The sequence below is a fragment of the Rosa chinensis genome, chromosome 5 (genome assembly GCF_002994745.2).
Source record: "Rosa chinensis cultivar Old Blush chromosome 5, RchiOBHm-V2, whole genome shotgun sequence".
Lineage (NCBI taxonomy): Eukaryota > Viridiplantae > Streptophyta > Magnoliopsida > Rosales > Rosaceae > Rosa > Rosa chinensis.
In genome coordinates this window covers 73,681,082-73,705,890 of record NC_037092.1, presented here as the reverse complement: position 1 = coordinate 73,705,890, position 24,809 = coordinate 73,681,082, and the positions used below count along the sequence as shown (strand labels likewise).

At 36.1% G+C, this 24,809-nt stretch overlaps 1 protein-coding gene and 1 long non-coding RNA gene across 4 annotated transcripts; one reads left to right on the top strand and one right to left on the bottom strand.

Annotated features, from left to right (window-relative positions):
• Positions 1 to 5,283: 5,283 nt before the first annotated feature.
• On the bottom strand, positions 5,284 to 7,597 carry LOC112164024. 2 transcript variants are annotated; one of them, XM_040519602.1, is made up of 3 exons: positions 7,460 to 7,597; positions 5,986 to 6,650; positions 5,284 to 5,901 (listed from the first exon to the last, which is right to left on the bottom strand). In XM_040519602.1, exons 2-3 carry the CDS (start codon positions 6,607 to 6,609, stop codon positions 5,542 to 5,544), a joined length of 984 nt encoding a protein of 327 aa, XP_040375536.1. In that variant the 5' UTR covers positions 6,610 to 6,650; positions 7,460 to 7,597; the 3' UTR covers positions 5,284 to 5,541. The 2 variants fall into 2 exon arrangements, with proteins under 2 accessions (XP_040375536.1, XP_040375535.1); XM_040519601.1 differs by having other exon boundaries at positions 5,284 to 6,650.
• An 8,127-nt stretch (positions 7,598 to 15,724) lies between these two features.
• Positions 15,725 to 19,869, top strand: LOC112167107. Of its 2 annotated transcripts, none has more exons than XR_002923598.2 (11): positions 15,725 to 15,875; positions 15,980 to 16,118; positions 16,958 to 17,108; positions 17,186 to 17,467; positions 17,572 to 17,693; positions 17,780 to 17,904; positions 17,985 to 18,066; positions 18,158 to 18,287; positions 18,477 to 18,625; positions 18,718 to 19,088; positions 19,822 to 19,869. It is a non-coding gene; the product is annotated as an uncharacterized LOC112167107 (long non-coding RNA). The 2 variants fall into 2 exon arrangements; XR_002923599.2 differs by having other exon boundaries at positions 15,766 to 15,875; positions 15,997 to 16,118.
• Positions 19,870 to 24,809: the final 4,940 nt, after the last annotated feature.

Below are 24,809 nucleotides of genomic sequence, written 5' to 3'. Positions count from 1 at the left end.
GGAAAATGAATTCGGAGAAACCAACCGCTTGATGGAGAGATTGTAAAGTTTTATGGTGGTTGTAGAAAATCCAGTCAATTTGGTTCTTGTTTCGAATTCAATCAACTAGGTCAAACGTAATTACTCTTATAAACCTATATTTATATATCATACACTCCAAAGAGCAACCCCTATCAATTCAAAGAAAATGGAAAAACCGACCGTTGGATGAGTTTATTACAATAAATTATGAGTGTGGTAAAAAATTTAGTCAATTTCACCATATTTTCGAATCCGATCGGATTGGTCAACCGTAGTCACTTATATGTTTTATTGGTTGACCGATGCCGTGACAACCGCGAAACGTGCTTATATTTTCACATCACGTTTGTATATATTCCATCAATGGATGTGCGTGGACATAAGATTAAAAAATTAATTTTAATTACAAACACATTGGACTATACCAATTTTATTCCTAAAGTTGTATGACTTATACATTGCATTTAAATTGTTTAAGTTCATTCTAAAGCAACCATGAAGTGGAAAATGAATTCAGACAAACCAACCGCTCGATGGAGAGATTGTAATGTTTTATGGTAGTTGTAGAAAATCCAGCCAATTTGGTTCTCGTTTCGAATTCGATCATATAGGTCAAACGTAGTTACTCTTATAAACCTATATTTATATATCAAACACTCCAAAGAGCAACCCCTATCAATTCAAACAAAATGGAAAAACCGACCGTTGGATTAGTTTATTACAATAAATTATGAGTGTGGTAAAAAATTTAGCCAATTTCACCAAATTTTCGAATCCGATCGGATTTGTAAACCGTAGTCACTTATATGTTTTATTGGTTGACCGATGGCGTGACAACAGCAAAACGTGTTTATTTTTTCACATCACATTTGTATATATTCCATCGATGGATATGCGTGGACATAAGATAAAAAAAATTAATTTTAATTACAAACACATTGGACTATACCAATTTTATTCCTAAAGTTGTATGACTTATACATTGCATTTAAATTGTTTAAGTTCATTCTAAAGCAACCATGAAGTGGAAAATGAATTCAGACAAACCAACTGCTCGATGGAGAGATTGTAATGTTTTATGGTGATTGTAGAAAATCCAGCCAATTTGGTTCTCGTTTCGAATTCGATCAACTAGGTCAAACATAGTTACTCTTATAAACCTATATTTATATATCAAACACTCCAAAGAGCAACTCCTATCAATTCAAAGAAAATGGAAAAACCGACCATTGGATGAGTTTATTACAATAAATTATGAGTGTGGTAAAAAATTTAGCCAATTTTACCATATTTTCAAATCCGACCGGATTGGTCAACCGTAGTCACTTATATGTTTTATTGGTTGGCCGATGGCGTGACAACAGCAAAACGTGCTTATTTTTTCACATCACATTTGTATATATTCCATCGATGGATATGCGTGGACATAAGATAAAAAAAATTAATTTTAATTACAAACACATTGGACTATACCAATTTTATTCCTAAAGTTGTATGACTTATACATTGCATTTAAATTGTTTAAGTTCATTCTAAAGCAACCATGAAGTGGAAAATGAATTCAGACAAACCAACTGCTCGATGGAGAGATTGTAATGTTTTATGGTGGTTGTAGAAAATCCAGCCAATTTGGTTCTCGTTTCGAATTCAATCAACTAGGTCAAACATAGTTACTCTTATAAACCTATATTTATATATCAAACACTCCAAAGAGCAACTCCTATCAATTCAAAGAAAATGGAAAAACCGACCATTGGATGAGTTTATTACAATAAATTATGAGTGTGGTAAAAAATTTAGCCAATTTCACCATATTTTCAAATCCGACCGGATTGGTCAACTGTAGTCACTTATATGTTTTATTGGTTGACCGATGGCGTGACAACAGCAAAACGTGCTTATTTTTTCACATCACATTTGTATATATTCCATCAATGGATGTGCGTGGACATAAGATTAAAAAAATTAATTTTAATTACAAACACATTGGACTATACCAATTTTATTCCTAAAGTTGTATGACTTATACATTGCATTTAAATTGTTTAAGTTCATTCTAAAGCAACCATGAAGTGGAAAATGAATTCAGACAAACCAACCGCTCGATGGAGAGATTGTAATGTTTTATGGTGGTTGTAGAAAATCCAGCCAATTTGGTTCTCGTTTCGAATTCGATCAACTAGGTCAAACGTAGTTACTCTTATAAACCTATATTTATATATCAAACACTCCAAAGAGCAACCCCTATCAATTTAAAGAAAATGGAAAAACCGACCGTTGGATTAGTTTATTATAAGTGTGGTAAAAAATTTAGCCAATTTCACCATATTTTCGAAACCGATCGGATTGGTCAACCGATATTTAGAATATATATATGCACATATTTTATATAGAAGTATAATAGTATAAGAACTTCCACATACACACACACACACACATATATATATATATATATCTCTCTCTCTCTCTCTATACATACACACACACACACACACACACACACATATATATATATATATATATATATCTCTCTATATATATATAAATATATATATATATAAACACACACACACACATATATGATATATTGATATATATATATATATATATATCTCTCTCTCTCTCTCTATATATATATATATATATATATATAAACACACACACACACACACACACACACACACACACATATATATATATATATATATATATCTCTCTCTCTCTCTCTATATATATATATATAGGATTAATTCCTGTTTACCTACCTAAACTTATGGTCATTTCTCATGTTAGTCCCTAAATTTTCAATTTCATCAAGAACACCCTTGAACTCCTAATTTTCATCAGCCGTGTCCAATTCTTCAAACTCCATCCAAAATTTCCGTCAACTGATGACTTGGCAGGAGACAGAAGGGCGAAATTTCAATAATAACCCTATTTGATTATAATTATAAATAAATAATAATTAAAAACGATAATTAAAAAAGCCAATGTTTTTTAAAATGAAAATAAGGACTTAAAGGAATAATATCTTCCACGATATCAAGTAATCACGATTTCTTGACAAATTCTTTCTTCTATATGAACACAACATCTCCTCCAAGATTTTGAGACTCTGAGCCACAATATCAAGTCTTGTTCAGTTTTTTTTTTTCAGCAGTCTGCGATCTAACTCTCTCTCAGACTGAGAGTCTCAGTCTCTCTCACACTCCAAAACCCAGCAATTGAATCCAGATTGTAACAATTGAATCCATCAATTCTAGATATTTATGTTCTTGAACCCAGCAACAAAACAGAAAAAGAAAATCGCAACCAACGAAATTCAAATACCGGCGACCCAAGTAGTCCATGAACCCACTGCCACCGTCAAAGCCGCTCGAGCACTTCCGCCACCGCGACTCTGACGCCAGCTTCACAAGCAGATCGCCGTGAGGCCTTCCTGTGGTTGCCGAACGGAGGACCTTCTCGTCATACTCGATCCCTACGGTTTTGAAGATCTGATGGAGGCGATTCACCTCACGGTGATAGAGAACTGTAAGAGTGAGGTTCACGATCTGGAGATCTTGGTATCGGAGACAGAGAAGATGTGGAGCTTGGTCCTTATGTCGAAGATATCAAAAAGAAAAGGAAAATGATTCCCTTCCGATATAAAAAAAAAAATTGCAGATGAAATGTAAATTGACCATTTTAGCCCTTCTGTCTCCTGCCATGTCATCAGTTGACGGAAATTTTGGATGGAGTTTCAAGAATTGGACACGGCTGATGAAAATTAGGAGTCCAGAGGTATTCTTGATGAAATTGAAAGTTTGGGGACTAACATGAAGAATGACCATAAGTTCAGGTAGGTAAACAGGAATTAATCCATATATATATATATATAAACACACACACATATATGATATATTGATATATATATATATATTTATATATATATATCTCTATATATATATATATATATATATATCTATATAAACACACACACAAATATATATCTATATGTGTCTATATATATATATTTATAAACACACACACACATATATAGATATATCTATATATAACACACACACACACACACACACACATATATATATATATATAAACACACACACACACACACACACACACACATATATATATATATATAATATTTTGCGGGCTTTTGGCGGGCCGGGCCGGGTTTTTGCGGGCCTCCATCGGCCCACCAAGGCGGGCTTTTGCTGGTTTTTTGACGGGCCGGGCCGGGCCAAAAGCCCTGCGGGCCGGCGGGCCTCCATCGGCCCACTTGATCCGCGGGCTTTTTGATGAGGCCCATTCAAAGGCACGTATGAATTTATGCTTTCCTTTAGACTTTATTTGCCCCACAACAAGTGTGCAAAGGGGTTTGATCTAATAAGCCTTTAGGATACAATGAAGCCTAGCAGTCCTGCTATTGTTGATCGGCGTCTTGCACTTACGAAGATCAACCAAACACTCAATTGAAAGTTACAAGAGGCTCAAGGTTTCTGGAACTAAAACAGCAGTTTATAGTTTCCAGATTTGTTTTGTAAAGCAGGGAAGTAATGGATTGGAGGAACTGAAAGAATAAAGCAGAGAGTATCTCAAGATATAGGAATTAAGTTATATTTTTAATCTGCAGGTATCACCCCTTTATATAGGGATGTATATGCCTCTTCAATTAATTGGGATAACCCTTCCGTAAGGGTGACAACCTTTCATTTATGAAAGATGATGATTAAAGCATGTAATGAATATCCCAAGAAGTCACCAGTAGAAGTTAACAAGTTAACAACGTTTGCTTAATTTAAACAACAGATTGGTGCTTGTGAAGCAACACAATGCTTCACCAATATAACTGTCCAGCTGCTTCCTATATCTGAGATCCTTTTTGAAATTTGATAAATTGAATACTTGTACTATTATAGATAAATTGAATTGTGACTGATCACCACAATTCAAATTTCAAAAAGGATCTCAGATATAGGAAGCAGCTGGACAGTTATATTGGTGAAGCATTGTGTTGCTTCACAAGCACCAATCTGTTGTTTAAATTAAGCAAACGTTGTTAACTTGTTAACTTCTACTGGTGACTTCTTGGGATATTCATTACATGCTTTAATCATCATCTTTCATAAATGAAAGGTTGTCACCCTTACATAAGGGTTATCCCAATTAATTGAAGAGGCATATACATCCCTATATAAAGGGGTGATACCTGCAGATTAAAAATATAACTTAATTCCTATATCTTGAGATACTCTCTGCTTTATTCTTTCAGTTCCTCCAATCCATTACTTCCCTGCTTTACAAAACAAATCTGGAAACTATAAACTGCAGTTTTAGTTCCAGAAACCTTGAGCCTCTTGTAACTTTCAATTGAGTGTTTGGTTGATCTTCGTAAGTGCAAGACACCGATCAACAATAGCAGGACTGCTAGGCTTCATTGTATCCTAAAGGCTTATTTGATCAAACCCCTTTGCACACTTGTTGTGGGGCAAATAAAGTCTAAAGGAAAGCGTAAATTCATAGTGCCTTTGAAGCATTTTCCTTCACTAGCCATAACCCACAGACACAGAAACTCAACACAGAAACATCCTGCACATGTCTTAATATAACCCCAAGTGGAAGAGTCAAGAAACTGAAGAGTAGATTAACAAAATCCTGCCCTGCTTCTGCATAACAAACAATATTCTTCGATTTTCTAACTGTAAGCTTAACAGAAATCTTTTTTTCATTTTCATCCAAAACATCTCCAGACACTTGCAATCCAATACATATTCGTTCATGAACATTTTCACTGCTCAGTTTCTGTTGTTTATGCCTCAGCAGAATTTCAGTCAAAGGTGTCTTTGATACTAAAGAGCTCATTAGCAATTCCATAACCTGGAAAAAAGGCATCAGGTCAGATTCAGAAACCACAACATTACAGGTCAACAAAAAGGGGTGAAGCACATAAACATCAAGTACCTGATTAACTTCCACTTTGAAACTCAACTGTTCAACTTTGCTATTCTCGTTCCCCACTCCAAGATTCGTTATTATAGAACAAGTTGCTGCAGATAATGGGGACATCACATGCAAATCATCAGTAATCATGAGTCTGGCTGTTTTTTTTTTTACAAAGATGCCGCCATCTTTCTCAACCGAGGATGGAGCTGTAAGACCACAACTGACATTCATGCATCTTCCACATTGACAACAATCACCTTTATAATGACTTAATAACCTGTTTTCAAAGAAGGTGCAATTCCAACTTTCACATAGAAAGTAGCCTTTCTGCACAAAATCATCAATTTTCACCTTGAGGTTCTTGCAATAAGATTCAGCCCCATTCTGGGGAGATAGCAACATGTCTCTATATGCTTCTGTTTCAAAATGCTGAACATCAATATTCACAACACTATCATACAAATTGTTCATGCAACCTATGTGCAATGGTACTGCCTGTTTACTGGTGAGCTTGACAATCGTTCCAATGGGAATTGTCAAGAAACTGAAGAGAACATCAACAAAATCATTGTCTGACTCGATGAAGATAACTTTGTTGCTCCCCTTGTCCACCAAGGCCTTTAAGCTTATGATACCAGCCATGAATTATTAAGAATCTGCTTTGTTAATGTAACTTGTTATGCCTGAAAAGAGCTTCAACTTACAAATCAACTAGCAGGAAAGAGATATTTCATATTTGTTACATCAATATTTTCCTAAAGAGGACAGAACTCCAGAATACAAACAGATGGGATCCAAATCTAATACAGGTAAAAAAAAAATATTTGATTGAAAAATACGATGACAGTAGGGTATTTTCCATGATGAAACAGTCAATAAATTGCATTCCTTTCACTGAAGGAAATGAAATCAGCTCTAGCTCTGTTAAACAAATTAATGAAGAATAATCAAATTTATAATGACCCCAAAGGACAACAGCACAGTTCCTTTTGATCCTCAGTTTCTGATTTTCTGCGATCAATCCCTTCCAATGATGGATAGCCTATTAATAACAAAACAATGACAATCCTTACACAATGATCCTTCTAATCTGCAGTCATAACTCTCTGAACTGATCAATTTCTAGGGTTCATAAATTTTTTTATATTTTTGTCTGCATCATGCCATCATATAGTGCTAGTAAATTCCTGACTTACTCAACTTTTTAATTTTCTTTTAGAGGAAAACAGAAGGTGCATATATATCCCTTGTTATCCTGTAATACCTATGCAAAATGCGTTTACACCCTATTGAATCCTGAATGGTGCATTAATTTCTGGGAGTTTATTACTTATGAATGATCTTACTCGATAATTTTAGAAAGTAATGACTGCAGTGAGTAACACAAAAGTTCCAGATATATTTCATATCAAGCAACATGATCATGAATTATTCCCAGCTATTGAACATTACAGTGAAATTCAAAAGAGAAACTGGAATGTGAAAATCAAACCTGGAAGCGGAAGCTTTTTGGGAAAAACTGCCAAAGTGCAAATGAAATCCAGAGAGTGGAAACTTGAAAGAAAGGTCAGCTGAAAATAGAGTGCTTTACGTAGAAGAATATCATGAATCGAAACAAAGAGATAGTCAAGCAATGCTGCGAATGGCAGTTGATTGGGCAAAGTAGCATATTATGAGCAACCATTTTTAGCTTTTTCAAAAGATAAATACTTTGCTTTTTTCTTGGGACTTGAAAAAAAAAAAGGTTATTATCACAAATGGTACCTGAACTTATCATCTATTTTATTGATGGTACCTAAACTTCAATTTTGATCACAACTAGTACCCGAACTTTTCGACTTCATTTTAAATGGTACCTAAGGCCACATTCGGTCACTATTCCGGCCAAAAAAGCCAAATCTAAAAAAAATAATAATAATAATTCAAGTTCAAGGCAAGTCTATTACCCAAAAATCATCACTATATATGATTGCAACCCTTGAAATCATCAAAAATCATCACCATGATCGCCTCACATGCCGTTTTTAGTGGGAATATTGACCGGAGGTGGCTCTAGGTACCATTTAAAATGAAATCGAAAAGTTCAGGTACTGGTTGTGATCAAAATTGAAGTTCAGGTACCATCGATAAAATTGAGGTATAGTTCAGGTACCATTTGTGATAATAACCCAAAAAAAAATACAGAGGATTTCGTTTAGTTACTGAGAATTTCAAAATAGAATGAGCAATTTCTCTTGATAATTTGATCAGTTCATTTTTGTTCATGGAGAACTTTTAGTTACCGGCCATTTCTAGTAATTATAATAATCTTTTCAACAATCATTCCAATGCTACCTGTCTAAGTAAGTTTAACTTCTATAAGAATCATCTAAATAAAAAATTGGTCATTATGTTTAGATTGAAAAGACATCTTTTTAAGGTCAGAATAATAGTGAGGTCAGGCATCTCACATACACGAGATTGAAAAGACAGGAGAGATATCCATCATTGAGCATAGCTCATGGCTAGCTGATGATGAGATTACTTAATAAACATCTACAAAGATAACTGAACCATTCTTAATAAACATAGTGCATAAGAATGAAATCAGAGAGACACACATAGCTCCCACAAAACAGCTAATGACAGATTCTCAACAACAGAAAGTGTTAGAACAACTACATCTTCTCCCAAACTTCAGCCATCTGACTCTCCTACATTAACTACATAGGCTGTTTTGATTCTTGTGTATCAGTTTAGATCATAGCTGTAAATAGGATTTAATGGCAGCATTGTAACCACAGCAGCTATCTGCATATATATGTGTATCCTTGCAGATATTAATACATTGAAAACTTACTTTCTAAAGAAAGCTAGGCTACAAAGAACATAACAAGAGAGTACACACACTAGTATGCAGATAACAACCTTCAATAGTTCCTGCAGGTCACCACAAATGGAAGTTGCCCCCAAAAACCAAAACACATGCTTAGAAGAGGTCCAATGAAGTAGCAACAAAAGCACCACCTCTTCTTCAAAACTAGCCACCTCAATTCTCTTGCTTAATTGCCTGCTCCTTTGGCTTCCGTAGGAAAGCATTGGTTAGAACAAAGTCAGAAACAAAAGAAGCCACTAAAAGATGCAAAGCCTGCAAAATTGAAATATTCCAGAGTCATCAACAATTTAAACAATCATCTATTCTTGATGCACAGATGGATACACAATGAGCACTCAAGTTAAAATGACACTAACGTAAATAAATACAATGAACAATTTAAATTGATGTGGTATAACATAAGTCCATGAGTGATTGAACAACTTTGTCAACCTGTCTGGATTCATTCAATTAAAGTGGTCTGATTCAGGGCATGTTGTAACAAGCATTTTATGATTCGTTAATAGGACGATTTCCACCAGACTGACAATATATTATGAATCTAGAAAAATATTAGGATATTTATATAAAATTGATCAATTCCTAACCTAGCAAAATGGCCTAAAATAGAGATCAAAGAAAATTTTATTCAACTCACCTCCTTCTTGCCAACATGCACAGTTCGATCCTCAATATCAGTGAAATGTACCTTCAAATCATTAAGAACAGACGGTTGGAAGATTGGATATACTGGCCTTACATCCAAATTGTCAGTTACTGTGAAAATTGCTTTTTCTTTTAAGAATCCCCTAGCATTTCTATCTTTATCACCATGGGATTTGGGATCCAAAAATTTAACTTTGAGTGCCTTCAAGGACATAGAAGGGATAATGGATCTATCAGCAGTAAATTTACGATCAGAAAACTTATGGTACACGACCTCCTCAATTCCTAAAAGATTGTTCTCATAGCTGAACCCAGGAACAAGTTTGGGATTGCATGGCAATTCCTTGTGGAAATTTGACTTAAAAAATTGCTCATCAACATCCAGGACACCCTTGCACAACTGATCAATACATCCTTTCCAATGGGAATCCAGCATCTGCTTTAATATAAATCCAAGTGGAAGAGTCAAGAAACTGAAGATCAAATTAACAAAATCCTCTTGTACTTATGCATAGCAAACCACATTCTTTGATTCACTCACTATGAGCTTGACAGAGATGTTTTCTTTTTCCTCATCTATCAAGGCCCCTGACATTGAGATTCAATACATATTCCTTGACTGAAATCCACACAACCTAATTTTGGTACAGGATTAGGCTTCTGCAGAGTTTCAGTGACAGGCTTTTTTGATACAAATAAACTCACAAGAAAATTCAAAACCTGGAAAATACTTTAACATCAGAAACCATGGCACAGGTATAGTAGTAACAAAAAATGAGGCATATTAAAAAAATTACCTGCTCAACTCCAATACTGAAAGTTAGCTCCTCAGTGGTATTGCTATTCATGGCTCCAAGCTTGGTAAACAAGGAAATGCTAGCTGCACTGAATGGGGGAATCACTTGAAAATCATCAGTTATTATAACCCTGGCTCGCTCTTTTGCAAAGACCCCTCCAACTTGAGAATCACCCTCTGAAAGATGGAAAATTCTACAATATGTTAACGTATGACATGCATACAATTGCCCTAAAAGTGGTAAAATGAGTCCTCAAAATAATAATATTAGTCCTCAAAGTAGTAACATGAGTCCTTAAAGTGGTAAATTTTCTTAGTTACCACATGAGTCCTCAAAATATTAATATTAGTCCTAAAAGTGGTAACATGAGTCCTTAAAGTGGTAAATTTTCTTAGTTTATCATATGAGTCCTGAAAATAGTAATATTAGTCCTCAAAGTGATAACATGAGTCCTTAGAGGGGTAAAAATAGTTGATGTATGAGAAATGTTAACATACCATAGCTTTACCCAAGATGGAAAATATACTTCAGAATTCATGGCATTTGAGCAGGAAGGGCAAGGAACAGTTGAATAATAACTTAACCAGTAGGACTGAGAAGAAGCATAAATATTAGCGCACTTAAACCGTGTTGGCTCAGCATCGTCAATAATTTTCAATTTAAGGTTCTTGCAATGACAGTTAGCTGCAGTGTGCGGAAGTAACAACATGTCTCTACATGCATTAGACCTGAAAACCTGCACATCAAGCTTCTCAATACTCTGATACAACTTGTTCATGCATCCTATTTCCAGTGGTGTGGAATGGTCCCAGGCAAGCCTGACAATTTTTCCCGTCGGTATTGTCAAGAAACTGAAAAGAACATCAATAAAATCATTATCCGCCTCTCCAATGATAACTCTCTTACTCCCCTTGTCCACCAACGCCTTCAAGCTAATGTTCTTCTCAGCTAGTACTTTCTGAGCCATGGATGGTGAAAAATTGTAAATTTGGCTAGGTTATCCTTTCCTGGAATAAAAACAGAAAGGAAAAAACTGTTGCTCTTTTATTGTCCAAAATCCTAAAACAAAACTACTTCAATAAACCTCCTAAAATACCACTTGCAAAAACAGAATGTTAACTGAGAAACATTACTCCTGAATGGAGTTTTTCTAAACAATTATAAGAAAAAAAACAAGCACCATATGCAAAACTGGTTCTTTTTGGGAGCTTACCAATTTGAAAATTTTACGCCTCCCCAGCAAGTACTTCGAGTTCTGGAATCTAGATGAAAAAAAAACCAACAAGGTAGTAATATTTCAGAGATGAGCAGTGATAAAATTTGGTTTGCTACAATCTGCTCTGAATCACTCTCAATTTATACGCAACATAAAATGGTCCCAAAAATCTAATTGGTTGTATCTATACAAGCCAGAGAGTACGAGTGTCACTCATGCATGGTGGCTCAAAGAATACAGCAACGATTTGGTTTCTGAAAGCAAATCTAATCGAGTTTGAATTTTATTCTTCCCTTGGTGTTGACTGTTGAGAAGGGTATTTATTATCTGTTGGGTGGTCTCGAACATTTCAAAATTTTGATCATTGTACTACTAGAAAACCCCCCCAGTGCACACGGATGAGAATCCGTGTGAAATCATAGTATTCCACACGAAAATCTGTGTGAATAGGCCAATTCACATGACGGATTATATATCTGTACGTATTACTGGCATTGCTAATGCTACTTACACACGGAGTTATCTGTCCGTGTGAATATATTCGGTGGGTCCCACTTAAATCACAACTCTATCAACTCTATTAATTATTGCACAAAAAAAAAAAAAAAAAAATCGGTGTGTATGAAATATATTTATTAAACTTTATTAAATTATTTACATATTTATTTTTTGGTCCCTCAAGTTTTTGTCTTTTTCATCCCCAATACCACTGTATCAATACCACCAATCCATGGGGCAAGAAGAGTTCAATTACAACTTGTGCTGCTGCATATCATATCTTCATAAACACGACCCAATCCATTCATCTGAGCTGCGACCATTCAATATAAGCCACTACTCCTGCTTCTCACCATTTACACAAATTTTCGCTGCAGTAAGGAGGAAGACATAGATCAAAAATCATAAATTTAAAATTTGAGTAGCAAGCAGGAAATGAAAGCCATTATCCATATAAATTCACATAGAAAGAGATAGCTGAGTTACTCAGATCTACAATATGAAGGCTCTGGAGGGCTATAAGCATCCCAACACCACTTCTTCTATCATAAGGCGGCCACAGAACCCAGAAAACTCTATTGCCAAGCCTGTCGCGAGTTCGAAGTGTTGGATCCAAAGGGTTATGGCTTGAGGCGGAAGACCCATACTGATTTGAATCCAAATTGGAGGATATTGGAACAGAAATGGGTCAAGAGATCATATTAAAACTAGCAAAATTAGATAGATCTACGAGAAATTGTAAAGAGAGGAAATTGAAATACCCATCCCTTACCTGGGGATTTGACATCTTGAAAAACATATATGAGCTTTGTAATCGGCGAAAGAAAAGCAAATTGGAGCAAAAGGGTTTCAGTTTCAGTTAATGAAGTGAGAACCCAAATCGCGATTGTGAAGAAGAAGCAATAAATCTTGTCGGCAATGAATCGTGTTCGTAGAGGGTAGCAACGTCGGCAGGAGGAGCGGCTTGCTCATCGGCGGTGGCGGAACTGGAAGCGGCTTCTGGGCTTGGATTGCTCCCTCCAATGCCAGATTAGTCAGAGAGAAAGAGATTAGAAGAGGCAGATTTTGAGAGAGAACTTCAAAGAGAGAGAGATCTGTGTTTGAGATAATTAATGAAGAGGACATTGGACTTATTGAAAAAGCTTCACACAGATATCTGTGTGAAACAAAATGTTTCCCAGAGATAATTCCCAAATATAATAAGTTTATTAAATTTATTTACTTTTGTTTTATTTTAAAATAAACATTCACACGGTTGTCCGTGTATATAATTAAATAATAAATTTTGATACTTATGGAAAATCTAAAAAAGTAAACGAATTAAATTTTCACACGGACATCTGTGTGAGTTTCTGACACGTATGCACACAGAAGTCTGTGTATTATCATAATTCATACGGAAGTCTATGTGTGAATTTTTGCGGCTCCACTTTTAGAATATATTTCACACGGATCTCTGTGTGAATGTTGTTTTCATACAAAAATCTGTGTGTATTGCTGGTTTACTCATACAAAATCTTATCTGTGTGAATGTCATCTGTGTGCATTGAGGGGTTTTTCTAATAGTGTTGATCTATGCTTAGGTTTCTAAGAAAAGCAAGTGACGCATGCATTTAATTAAAATGTAGCATACAGTTGAAAGGTCTCAAAGGTATTGAAAATAAAATCAAACATATAATTAGCAGAAAATATAGTAAATCGAGTTAAAATTGTCTCTACCTCGTTGTATTTGGTACTAGCTCAAGTAAACAAGGGTGAGTAAGGATCAAGGGTTATAATGCAAACGTTGGTCGCTATTACTTGGACATGATGTTACAGGGGTTATTTGGTTTAATTATGAAGCTGGGTGCGGATGGCTTCTCTTGGCAGATAGTGCAATTTTTATTTTTTCTTGCATTGTTTTGCTTTGCAAGCTGTTTAATTATCTAGAAGTTGGGAAATTTTGAGGTTCTGCTTCAATTTTTTCACTTCCTTTTGTCTTTCTTTCTAGTTTTTGGGGTAAAGTTTATATCCCCCCTTCTTTAGGTTGTATTTTCTTTTTCTGTTATTAATAAAATAAAAATAGGGGGACGGGCGGTGGGTTCCCAGAGTGTGGCAAACCCCTCTCCTTTAGGATAGAGGGTGAGACTTGTTCCCTACATAGTTTGCCTCCGAGGAGCTAACATCGCCTAATCCCTGATTATTCAAAAAAAAAAAAGGGTGAGTAAGGATCAGAAGATTTGCACACACCAGTCATGATTCCATATATGCATTTCCAAGTTCCTGGATTGAATCTGAATTTAAACTTCGCATTGGGGAGCAATGCGACAAGAACAGTGGCAGATGCAGTAGCTTATTGGCTTAGAGTTGCAAATCTCGAATTTGAGGGTCTTGCATTCAGATTTAGCAGCATTTTTGGAAAGCAAACAACATGACTGGAAATCCCATTTGACATCAAGTTTCTCAATGCTTTCAACATATTCTTCATTAAACTGATTCTGACGACGGGTAGCGAATGACTGTGCCAGAGAATTGTTCCCATGGGGATGTCAAGAAACCAAAGAGAACATTTGGTGAAGTCAGTATCAGCATCTATGAAGATGATTTTTTTGCTCTCCATATCCACCAATCCCTTCAAAATGATATTAGCCATGGAAGATGACAAAATTATTGAAGTAATAACAAAAAGTGGATTGCAAAAAGGTACTTGAACTCTCACTACCTCACCTAATGATCTAAACCTCAATACCTAAAGCACTGTCAAGACAGAGCAAAGAGAAAGACTGACTTTTGCTAGCAAAAGAGATATCTTAGATGAGTAGCTACACAAGCTCTCCCAGATATCAAAGGAATACTAACATAGGCGGTGACTTCCTGAAGTTGGGCGGTGATTATACTTTCCTTGCTGTTCCTGGAAATCCTCTTCTGTTTTTTAATTTACTACATAACAATCGAACAATGAATAAGTTCTTTTGTTTTTTTAGTTTGTTTCAAATGACAAATTTCAAAATATAACGAGTCAATTTTTATCCAAGCAAACAACCAAAAAATAACGAATCAATTGATGTTCTTGTTTGGCTTCCTAACGAAGATATTGGTGAAAACAGAGTCACCAAGAAAAGCCTGCGATAAGTAACTACACTAGATGACTAGCTACACAAGACATTGTTCAACAATATTGAAATTAAGGAGTGAGAAGTTTGTGTTTAATATGGAAAAAAGAAATACGGCTGTGCATTCTAAGTTCAGCAGTAATAAAATATCCATGAGCAATCAAATTCATCAGTCATATTCACTACATTTAGGCTACAACTAAACAGACTGCAATCCTGTAATTAAGGAGGTTGTAACACTGACATAACGAAAGCAAAAACACTACTATCCATACTTGGAGTTCAATTTGTAAAAGCAGACTTTCATCATTGTTCTTTCTTCAGCTGCCTGATGAAGACATCTGTTAGAGCAGAGTGGCGTACAAAAGAAGCCACCAAAAGACGCAAAGCCTGCAATAAGACAACACAAAAAAGATATCCACAAATAAAATGCAGGAAGGAAAAGTGGAAGAGAAAGGATTACAGAGTACCTGAATGGGCAGGTTTAGAAAATAAAGGAATCTGTAAACAATTTACTATATACTAATTCTCAGTTAACTGTTCATCGGCTTAGTAACAGTGCCGGCTCGAGCCGAGCCGGAACTGTGAAATGACCATTTTGCCCTCCATTCTTTGCTTAATTACGGTATTCTGTTTGACCTAGATATAAAAGGTGTTGAGGGTGATAAACGCGATCTGTTTCCTCTCTCTTTCTCTCTTCGTTCTTAGCTCGGCTCTGCGCATCTGAAGGGGCTTGATCAGGTTTCGGTGTCGCTGGGTTTTGAATAATCATGCTAGACCAATCGGTGAGGGGTTTTGTGTTCTGATTGAGATTTGTGCATGGGTTTGTCTTCATTAGTGGTTGGGTTTCTCTTTTGCTATAGTAATTTTGCATTGTGTTTGACTTCAGGATAATTGTGTCTTCAGTTGGTGATCTGCTACAAGTATAATCTAAAGAACCGACGCCTACTTTCGGGAAGCATCGGTGAAGACTGACCTCCGCTGCTGCGCTGTTGCAACCTCTCTGACGTCGACATGAATCCAAACAGGTACTCGGTCAAGTTTCACTTTCTATTTGATCAAATGTCATCAACTTCTTTTCGTTTTCCACTACCACTGATCTGATTCTCTCTTTCAAAATCAATCAATTTCAAACTACCCTTTTGTTATTTGCAGTGTTTGATTAATATTGACTGGTGTTGGGTTGTATACCAAATGTTTCCTTTATGAGGTCATGTTTTTGGGTGTTCTATTGTATGTTGATCCTTGAATTTGAATTTTCAGTTTAAGCCTTTAGATCATGATAATGGTTCTGTGCATCTAATAGTTTTAACTTTTAAGGAGTTTTATCAGCTTTAATGAAACATAATTTCAAAGACTATGGGTTTGTTAAAAAAATATAGCAGCATTGCCTATGTTCAATTGTTAAAAACCATTCATTTTCAGAAAACTACTCTTAATTGCTTCTTTGATTTGCTATTCCATTTGATTTATAATCCTATTTCATATTGACATTCTTATGCCTCAGTTTTTCATCAAAGCTAATCCAACTGTGTGTTTAATTCCCACAGAATTTTATCATCAAATACTTGCCAAGGCTTTAGCACATTTCTTTCAATCGAAATTTATGATCATAACTTGGTCTTCAATATATAGTTGTGCATAGAGGCTGATGCTGAAGAAAGAAAAAGAAAAAGGAATTCTTTTTGTGACAAAACAGCTTATTTTCAATTATTCATTACTCATTTTGAGATTTTCAAACAAACATTTTCTCATTCATCGAATGAAGCCTCTACAATTGAAACCAAACAAAATGAAGTTATATGTAGTCTATGAAAACAATTTTTTAAAATTATTATCTAAAAATAATATATGCTATTACTTGCAGCTGCGAGAACAAAATGGATGTCTTCATTCATGAAATGGAACCTTACAAATCAGAATACAAGATCAGAGTTCGTATATCGAGAGTGTGGAGAGAAAAGCAATATAATACTGACAAGAATGATGGTCTCCACTCTGTCTTGATTGATGAAAAGGTAATTTTCTCACTAACAATTAATTATCAGTCCAATTATTTGCACACTTATACATATTTTTCTCTTATGAAATGCAGGGTGACGCTATTCAATTATTCATGCAATTATCAATGAATCTGACTACCCTTTAGTTCACAAAAAAATACAACAAGGCAAGGTTTATGACATTCAGAATTTCTTTACACGAAAAAACCAGGAAAACTACAAGATTCTTGATCATCGGAGTCAAGTCCGTTTCAATGCACTGACTGTCTTTGAAGTAGTTGAAGGAAACTGCCCAGAAATTCCAGAGCATCGATTCTATTTAGTAGAATTTGATCAACTCGAAGCACGCATGAATGATCATACAATTCTAACAGGTAAATGTACACATTGTAAATAAACAATGCTTCGTCATTATGCTTTACCTTATAACTTTGATTAATCACTTTTTATTATTTTTTTTATTTTTGTTAAATGCAAGATGTGTATGGCTGTTTGAAGTCGATTGTACCACCACATGAGACAACTGTGAACTGTCAAGGATAGAGAGTCAAAATGTGAAAGACAAGAGTCAAAATGTGAAATCCATTTGCAGAACTTAAGGTAAACTTTTTACACACTTTAAACATTTAAGTACAATATATGATCCAATTGAGATTTAAAACTAACTTCCTAAACATAAAATGCAGAAGAGAGGACTTGAGAATTACACTCTGGGGCAACACTGCTAGACAAGTCGACATGGAAACAATTAGAAAAGCTTCTCCACCAGTGCTGATGGCATTAACCAGTTTAAAAATCAAAGAGTACTTGAGTAAGTGTCCTTAAAAAATTCATCAATTATTTCAACATGACTAACAACTATATATAACTAATTATTTTTGTAACTAGCAGACAAACCTGCCCCATCAAATACAAGCAACACCTGTATTTTCATTAATCCAAAGATCCCAGAAACAAACAAGTACAGGCTTCAGTAAGTTCCTTCATTATAAGAAAACCATCATTTTACAAAAAAGGAAAGAAAAAAATATCAACAGTTTCATCACATGCCTATAAATTTGTAGGTTCTCAAAACTGGTTGATAGAGTGCAAATACTTCCAACACCATTCAAACAGCCAACATCAGAAGAAATCCAGGAAACCAATATGAAAACAGTGACTCGATTGAACATATTGGATCCATTGTCATACAAGGTATAAAATCCAATTTTTGTTTCCAACTACACATTATAAATTGTAAGTATTTGAAATTTAAATAATTTATTCCGTAAATTGTTTTACTTTGTAAATTATAGATTCATTATGCTACTTTGGCCCTAATTTATAAATTGTAAGTCTTTGACATTTTTATAATTTATACCCCTTTTTAATTTTCAATTACAGGAACAAATGGTGTATTGCAATGCTTCAATTTCCAGATTTGCAACACACGACGGTTGGTGGTATAAAGCCTCGCTGTTATCGAGAATTAAGAGAACAAGAACATGACAATCAACTCGGCTGCTCACATCATGGGAAGCAAGAAATTCTTGGTAAACACTGTAAAAAATTATATTTTGAGGACAAATTTTATATTATGTGACAAAACAAAATAACAACACTAAAGTCTCTTCTTTATATATAGTTTCAGAGTCTACATGACCATCACAGATGGTCAAAATGAGGCAACGGTTATCATAATGGGAAAACAAGCAGAGAAACTGTTTGGAAGTAATTGCAAAGATTTGGTCAGCAAAAGATCCTACCCAACAGAAGCAACATTACCAGAGGAGATGGAGAAAACAAGAGGCCAAAAGTTCTTTTTCAGCTCAAGATAACGGAAGATAGTGAGCTAATAATCAAAGCAGTCTTCCCACATATGGAATCCTCTGTACCACCTTTTGAAAACGACCCAGCAACTATGACTCCAGATCCTGTTCCTTTTCAAAGAAAGAGAGTTGCTGAGACAAGTAAAAGAGGATTATTCATATCTGAACCAGACAAGAAATCTAGAAGGTAAGTAGTACTGATCTGAATATTTTCTCTCTTTTTAATTTTTTTTTTTTAATTTTGGTTATTTGGAAAATACCATTCTAATTTTTATCACATTCATTTTGGTTGAATATTACAATTCTCTTATCTTTAAAAAAGGACGTTATAATACATGTACTATATAATTCATTTTAATGAATCAATTCTTATCAGTATTTAAATAAGTACTATATTTTATTTACGGGTAAATTTCACAAACAGTACACCAAGTAAAAGCCACTAATAATTCTTATACACAAAGTTTCAAACCAAATATTTCGGTACACGAAATCTGAAACTCGACCCACTATCAGTACACGACGTCAATTTTTGACACCAAAATGTCCATTATGCCCTCAGTTCTTTTTTTTTTTAATAATTTTTTTTTCTGTTATTTTTTTTCCTTCGTTTCATCTCTTTCTTCTTCCTTCTTCCGGGCTCACTCCCTCGCTTCCAACGCCGCCTTCCTCACCTCGCATAACAGAAAAAAATGACTCGAGTCATTTATAAACAAAGGAAAAAAAAATTATTAAAAAAAAAAAGAACTGAGGGCATAATGGACATTTTAGTGTCAAAAATTGACGTCGTGTACTGATAGTGAGTCGAGTTTTAGATTTCATGTACCAAAATGTTTGGTTTGAAACTTTGTGTATAAAAATTATTAATGGCCTTTACTTGGTGTACTGTTTGCGAAATTTTCCCTTTATTTACTCTGCAGAGAGAGAGAAGCAGAGGAAGATGAAACCACATCGTCATCAGCTGAAAACAAAAAGACTGTTTAATGCAGGATAACTGTGGTGTACAGTGTTTTGATGAAGTAATCGATTTTGTGTAGCTGCAATCACAAGTACAGTTGGAACCACCACTGTTTTTGAACAAGCTCCACAATCTCACAAGATTGCAGCAACAATCTTTTTGTAAATCTGCAACTATAATAGCTAATCTGACTATGCAGCTAGCTTTTTTGTAAAGCTACAGCTGAAATGCCTAACGTTATTGTGCATCAAGCAATTTTTGGATGACTTCAAAGGAAATCAATTGTGTAACAAATGTAGAATGTACATGTACTCTTTTATCAAATGAATATAATGTAACAATTCTCCCTCTATATGTCACTGTTTTCTTTATTACTATGCTTCATAGTTTTGATTAAAATTTTTGTCACAATTAGCTTCCAAAGAAGATCTCAAACTTCTGCAGGTATTATATTTCTTCTGTACTTTGAGATTCAGTTTTTGACTTCATAGTTCCATTGCATTAAGAGCTGCAGAAAAATTATGAAAAATTGAACACGAAATGTTTTGGGACCAGGAAGCTCTTAAAGCGGTAATCCTTTTACGACCAATGCTTATCGTACAATGTTCGATTTTGATCTTTCACTGCATCTTCTTGAACTGAGGAACTAACATGAGTTTCCAGATCTCAATCAATCAATTTCAATTTCCTTTACATTTTTCTCCTTCATTTTCAGTTTCATATCGACTGTATTCAATTTCAGTTTCCTTGGTATCATATTAACAACTTCTTTTGTATACATCTACTTACTTTCGTAAACAATTCACTAACAATCTTAACTCCCGCAGCAAAGCGCGGGCAACTATTCCTAGTACTAACTAACCTCCACCTTGCCGACCTGAACTGTTTCCTCCTTTATATCAGTCAAAGGAACACCCAATTCCTTTAAAACAGAAAAGACCAAGATAGGAGATACGGGTCTTATTTTCAGCTTGTCAGTTATCGTGAACATTGTAGCTCCTTAGATATCCTTGAGGACTTTTATTGTTCTTCAATTTCAGTGGAACTGTCGCTGCATTAGAAGGTATGCGGGATTTATCAGTTGTCAAAATATCCTGCAAACGCCACTCACTGGTCCACCAATATGCATAATAATATGGTGCCACAAAGCCATCTGCAATTCCTGGGAGATTCGGGCTATTAATCCAATAAAGTTATGAGAGAAGATCTTTTGGATTTAGACACATATTGGCTTTGTCACTACATGATAGATCATCCTAGTCATGATATGATGATCCGTCTACTAAAAACTTCACATGGACGTCATTCCTTTTGAGCGAAACGAAGCATGAATCAAAAGTTGATTTCTAGACTAAGTGTGACCGACGCTGCTACCTAGGGCACTGCCTCTGTCCACCACCAGCCTGGGGCTGGCACAGTCCCTAACCATGACACCATGGATAGCGTCCATTATGGTGATGGCACCCCAGGTGATGCTGCAATCACCAACTTGCTTCAAATAGCGTTTCAGACGCTCAGGCCTAACCAAAATACTCATTGGTTGCTTCTAAAGCCTCTCGCTCGTTTTACAAAGCTCGTTCCTTAGGGAAATTAGGACTAAGACCATCCTATGCAAAGGAAATGAACATACTCATTCTGTTCTTACATAGAATCCATGGGGATTCTGTGGATTGATTCAACCAACTTGCGGACGCTTAAATATTTCATGATGTTGGTTGACACGCAAACACGCTGGTCACGTGTTGTGTCATTGTCCACCTATAAATGCTGCTTATGCTACACTCCTAGCACATATCATATGACAACGGGCTCACTCCCCGGATCATCATATTCAGTCAATTGGATTTGACTATGCTAGAGAGTTTACATCGAAAGACTTTCAATGGATATTGCAATGGGACTGATGTTGGACATCACATTCCCATGTTCATACCCAAATGGTCTTGCGGAAACGACTATGATGGTAGTCTGAACATTGGTAATGTGCACTAATCTCCTTATATCCACTTGGGGTGATGCAATATCGCATGCAGCTATGCTAATTCGTCTACGACCCACCGCCACTCAATGTACCTCTGCGTTACAGCTAGTGACTGGGTACAAGTATCGTACTTATGCATATTTGAGTGAGCCATTTATGTGCCAATTGCGCCGCCACAACGCCCTATGATGGGTCCTTATAGACGAATGGACAACTACGTTGGATTTGAGACTCCAACAATCGTCCACCACTTAATGCCCTTGTAAGGCGATCTCATTACCGCTAGATTTGCGGGTTGTCACTTTGATGAGACAGTCTTCCTATCGTTATGGGGAGATAAGAACACGAATGTTCAGCAGGGATGACAGGAATTGTCGTGGCCTGTCCCCACTATGTCTCTTCTCGATCCCTGTTAAAGTGATGAGATCACACAAATATGCTGCAAACAAGCCTGCAAGGAAAGACGTCCCTACGAGAGGACGTAGCGCCACCCTACAAGAAGGTAGGCATAGCGCCAACGCCAAAAAGAGTGGTACTCTGGCATTACAGGCTATGGCCCCAGCTAGGATGCGTGGGAGGCCCGTAGGTTCGAATGATGCTTTGGCAGACTCCAATCTTTTGATCATCAACACTTAAAATCCGTCTCATGAAAATCTTATGGGTTATGGTTATCGTTGGGGGACGCCTCAACGTCAGAACCTATTCCTGAGAATATAGAGCTCTATGAAAATTACACTAGTGTACATGAGACGTGGGATAAAAACTCCATCATGATTGATGATGTAATCGCGTATTTTGTTGCGCGTGAGTTTGTTGAGTCCGATGATATCGAACCACGCTCTGTTGATTAATGAATGCCAACGTAGAGAAATCTGGCCTAAATGGAAAGATGCGATCCAGGTTAAGATGGATTCTCTAACGAAGAAGAAGGTTTTCAAGCTAGTGATGCCAACACCTCCCAACATAAAACCTATTTACTAATGGGTCTTCGTTAGAAAGCGCGATGAGAAAAAGAGCTGGCAATCCCGCCTTATGGTGCAAGGCTCCTCACAAAACGCCCTGGAATTGACTACGATGAGACATATTCTCTTGTAATGGATGTCATTGCACTCCACTACCCTCTCAGTTTGGTAGTTTCCGAATAACTGAACATGCAGCTTACAAATGTGGTCACTACATATCTCTATAGGGATCTAGATATGGAATATACATGAAGGTTCGTGGTGAACTTCATTTACCCAAGTCAAGTGGCTCTAGACCACGGAGTGCGTTTACAAAGAGGTTGATAACGCTCACTAAAATGACTACTTGATTGGAAAGGGATGTGCCCACGCATTTCCATAACAAGTTTCAGATTCCATCGCGGTTCATGTTGGACATGATCTTCATTAGAAGCCCTTAAAGAGTTAAGGGAAACCGCTGAACACTTCAAATCTGAGTTTGAGATGGAGGATTTTAGGAGAACACGATTATGTCTCGGTTTGGAACTTGAGCATCGTGTTATAGATGCTTAGGCATTTTGACAAGGTCAAACCTTCAAGCACCCCCATGATCGTCCTTAGTCATGATCCTGAAAATGATCATCTTCGTCTGAAGGATGATGACAAAGATGTGCTAGAGGCAGAAGTGTTTTACTTGAGTACAATAGGTGCATTATTGTACTTAACTCAATGCACAGGACCAGACATCTCATTTGCAGTGAACTTGTTAGCTAAGGTATAGCTCTGCGCCAACGCGACGCCATTTTGATTGGTGTAAAAGACATCTCTCAGTACTTGAGATGTACGATTGATATGGGATTATTCTATCCCTACATAGAGATGATGGATTCGGACCCATCACACACCAGAAACGCCGCCAACACTGGCCTGCGTTCTCTATCCTCATCCCAAAACGATATAAGTGTTTTGGAAGGTTTTGCTGATGCTAAGTACCTCTCTGACCCACACAAAAGTCGCTCCCAAACTGGTTAAGTGTTCACCATGGGAAAATACCGTGATATCTTGGAGGTCTACAGAACAGACCGTAGTCGCTATATCTTCGAACCATGTAGAGATTATTGCTCTTCATGAAGTGTTCGTGAATGTTTATGGATTGGATCCATAATTACGTATGTTCGAACAAATTGTGGTTTGAAGTCTACCACAAGATGAGCCTACGAGCATTTAGGATAATGCTGTTCGTTTTGAACAAATGAAGCTAGGCCACATCAAAAGTGACAACACCAAGTATAATCAGCAACAACAGACTCTCCTCAAATACCAAAGTGAACTAGGTTCGATCTGAGGATAATGTGGCAGACTTGTTTACTAAGTCATTGCCCAAATCCACGTTCGAGAAACATGTGGCAAGAATTGGCTTGCGGAAATTATCTGAACTCCCATTATCGTAGTCATCAGGGGGAGACGCAGACATCAGGGGGAGATGTATACATGTTTACCTCGAAACGTGAAGGGTGTGTAGTGCTCTTTTTCCCCTTCGACCGAGGTTATTTTTGTCTCACTGGATTTTTGTTACTCGACAAAGTTTTTAACGAGTCAACGAGAGAATCACTGCGTTTGGGCAACACAAGGGGGAGTATTCAAGTAAACCCTAGTTTGTGTTTAGCCCAAACTCTAAGTTACTTGACCTAGTGGTAATAAGGTTAAATTAGAAGGATCTAGATTTTTATTCAATATACGATTACTTTCCTTCTATGATTGAGATTCTATGCATTGTAATCCTCTATATAAAGAGGCCCCTATTATCAATGATAATACACAACGATTTCCTCTCAATTTCAGTTTCTCTACAACATAATAATAATTAATTAATTAATTAATTACGCATTTTTAATTCAATTATGATTTAGGAGAAGAAGGACGGCAAGCATATCTTCTATAAAACCCCCAAATCCCTACCCTCTGGTATTCATCAAATCCCTAACTCTCCCATTGAAAATTAGGCAGCATCAACGGAACCAAATTATT

What these genes read in the sequence shown, in the direction of transcription:
- LOC112164024 (XM_040519601.1), bottom strand. Translation starts at nt 6,609, where the DNA reads ATGGCTGGTATCATAAGCTTAAAGGCCTTGGTGGACAAGGGGAGCAAC.